General features: G+C 45.2%; 1 protein-coding gene across 1 annotated transcript; it reads left to right on the plus strand.

Annotated features, from left to right (window-relative positions):
* Positions 1-239: 239 nt before the first annotated feature.
* On the plus strand, positions 240-2,031 carry LOC108906577 (extracellular serine/threonine protein kinase four-jointed). Its single transcript, XM_018709880.2, has one exon. The coding sequence runs from the start codon at positions 322-324 to the stop codon at positions 1,630-1,632; it is 1,311 nt and encodes a 436-aa protein (XP_018565396.1). The 5' UTR covers positions 240-321; the 3' UTR covers positions 1,633-2,031.
* The last annotated feature ends 589 nt before the right edge of the window (positions 2,032-2,620 follow it).

A 2,620-nucleotide genomic window follows, 5' to 3' on the forward strand; every position in this document is an offset into this window, starting at 1 on the left:
GCCTCGCCATTCAACTCTAATGTCACTCTCTACATCCAGCGTCAGCGTGCCTCTCTCTCACCCATCTCGTCCCAGTCGTGCGTCTCCGTCGCGCGCCAGGCCATCCTCGACCCCAGACCCTCTCTGTCTACCCAAATATGTCAGATATGCTTCCCACTACCTTCTACCGGAGTAGTATTGTTAACCGCAGACATACGGCCGAGAAAGATCAGTCTATATAAGCCATCCGAGACGCGCAGACGTCCGCACCAGCGACATGACCGGCTAGTATCGAGCACAGTGCACAGGAGTCAGCGTTTGTCCAAGTAACGGCGTACCACCATGGGCGGTTACACGAATTTCGGCGGTGCCAAACCCGGCCTCATCTCGTGGGATAGCGACGCGAAGTCGACGCAGTTGTCCAGTGCCGTGTACAAGAACTTGTGTTTGTTAAGCGCGGTGTTCGCCTTCAGCGTGGGGCTCACCATAGGCATCCTCATTCCCCTGGTGTACCTCAAGACCCCTCCCAGGAACGACACGGTCGCTCTGGAGACAGTCAACGCCTCCGCGGTAATAAGGACCATCTTCCTCAACAACAGCTACGCGTACAAGAACGATTCCGAGAGCGACAAGTACCCCACGGTGTCTTTCGTGAAGAGTTTCGTGCCTTTGGAGCGGTCCGATGAGGATTTGGTGGAGAACGGCATCTTCTGGGGGAAGAAAATCGAACGGGCCCTACCGGAAGGGTACAAGGAGCAGAAGCACGACGTGTGGCAGGATTACGTCAAGAAAGCTGTGGCGGTGAAGATGGAGAACGGTTGCGGCAGGATGCAGAACCGTTTGGTGACATTCCAGGATGGTCTGAAGGGTTGTGTGCGCTACAGACAGAACACGGACCAGATCCAAGGGGAGCTGTTCAGTTTCTACCTCGCGAAGATCTTGAATTTACCCAACCTAGCGCCTAGCGCAGTGAGTATAGTTGACCTGGGGCAACCCCTGTGGAGGAACTTGAGGAATGAAATCGCTTCTGCACAGTGGAACTCAAACAGACCCATAGTATTGACCCAGTTCATCTCCAATTTGAACTCTGCTAACATCCCCGCTGTGTTCAAGCCCGTGGAGAGGCACCTCAACAAGTTGGACGTGTTGAATATGACCAGGAACGACGAGGATCAGATCGGGAGCTTCGTGGAGCTGGCCCAGTGGTCGGACTTGATAGTTTTCGACTACCTCACCGCTAATTTAGACAGGATAGTGAACAATCTGTACAACTACCAGTGGAATACCAACATTATGGACGCGCCAGCTCACAATCTCGCGAAGAAAGCGGACAGTGATCTGTTGGTGTTCTTAGACAACGAATCGGGATTGTTGCACGGCTACAGACTGTTGAAAAAGTACGAGATCTACCACTCCATCCTCCTAGACAACCTGTGCATGTTCAGGAAGCAAACCGTGGACGTTATAAAGAGACTGAAGACCAAGGGAGACGTGGGGGTTTTACTCAGAGACATGTTCGACAGGCTAAACAGTGACAGTGTGAAGGATATCCTCCCTACCATCCCCGACAAGAGCGTGAAGATCCTCAACGACAGGATAGACAGAGTGTACAACCAGATACTCAAGTGTGAATCAGTGTTCGCAAACACCTAGTTTGGTACGCGAGGGACGGACTTTTTTTTCGAATTCTTGCAGGGTATAGTTGGATAGAGGACAGTGGCGCGTCTGGGTTCACCATTTTCAAACGCCCTGTACGTTCGGCGCCTGTACTAGGTAATTTATTTATTTATTGTTCTATTGCCATACCGAAATTATTTATTGCCCACCTTTCGGTTTTGTACAGTTGTAGGTTTTCGAAATTTCACGTCGGGATGTGACTCGTCCAGCGGGACGAAATTGTGATATGTTTTATAAGATTTATATGGATTATGTTTGAGTTGGCGTTATTTGTACCATACTACTGTACATTTTGTGATGTTAGTGTATTAGACCAAATACTGTAAATATTGTTGTAAATTTGCCCGATGTATATTTTTGTAAATAGGAAGTACTATAGCGAAAAATAAACGATACGTTCACGTATACGCAGTTATTGTTTTATTTCGTCCTTGACTGGTTTGTGTAGTATTTAATGGAAAAGAAAATTGCCAGAAATGTTGATAGATAAAGAAATAAGGCCATTAAAATGAAAAATATGTTGAAATAACTGTATTTCTATTTTTTGTTGATGTTAAATTGAAACAGGCAGTACAAAACGTTGATATTTTGAGAATATAAAGACAGTAAACTCATTTTGTATGCAGGGTTCTTCCCGGTAAGTGTCCTATTAAACGTTTCAGAGAAACCAAACATTTAAATCAAATCGTTTTCCAGATAATCGACATTGTATAAAAATTTTGACAAATGCAATCGTTTCGAAAATTACTTGTATCTTTCTTCGTTCTGGGAGCTTTCACTTACTTTTCAGAATGCACAAGGAATATGATATGTTCTACCTTCCATTTTTAAAATTACCTGTAGAAAATTATACTAAGTGTCACATTTTTTACGCTACATTTTGAAAATTTAAAACCGACAAAACTTTTTAACGTGAAATGGAACACAATGTGTTTTTTGCACAATATTATAGTCAATCAAATTC

Source organism: Anoplophora glabripennis, unplaced genomic scaffold (genome assembly GCF_000390285.2).
Source record: "Anoplophora glabripennis isolate ALB-LARVAE unplaced genomic scaffold, Agla_2.0 scaffold59, whole genome shotgun sequence".
In the NCBI taxonomy this organism is placed as follows: domain Eukaryota; kingdom Metazoa; phylum Arthropoda; class Insecta; order Coleoptera; family Cerambycidae; genus Anoplophora; species Anoplophora glabripennis.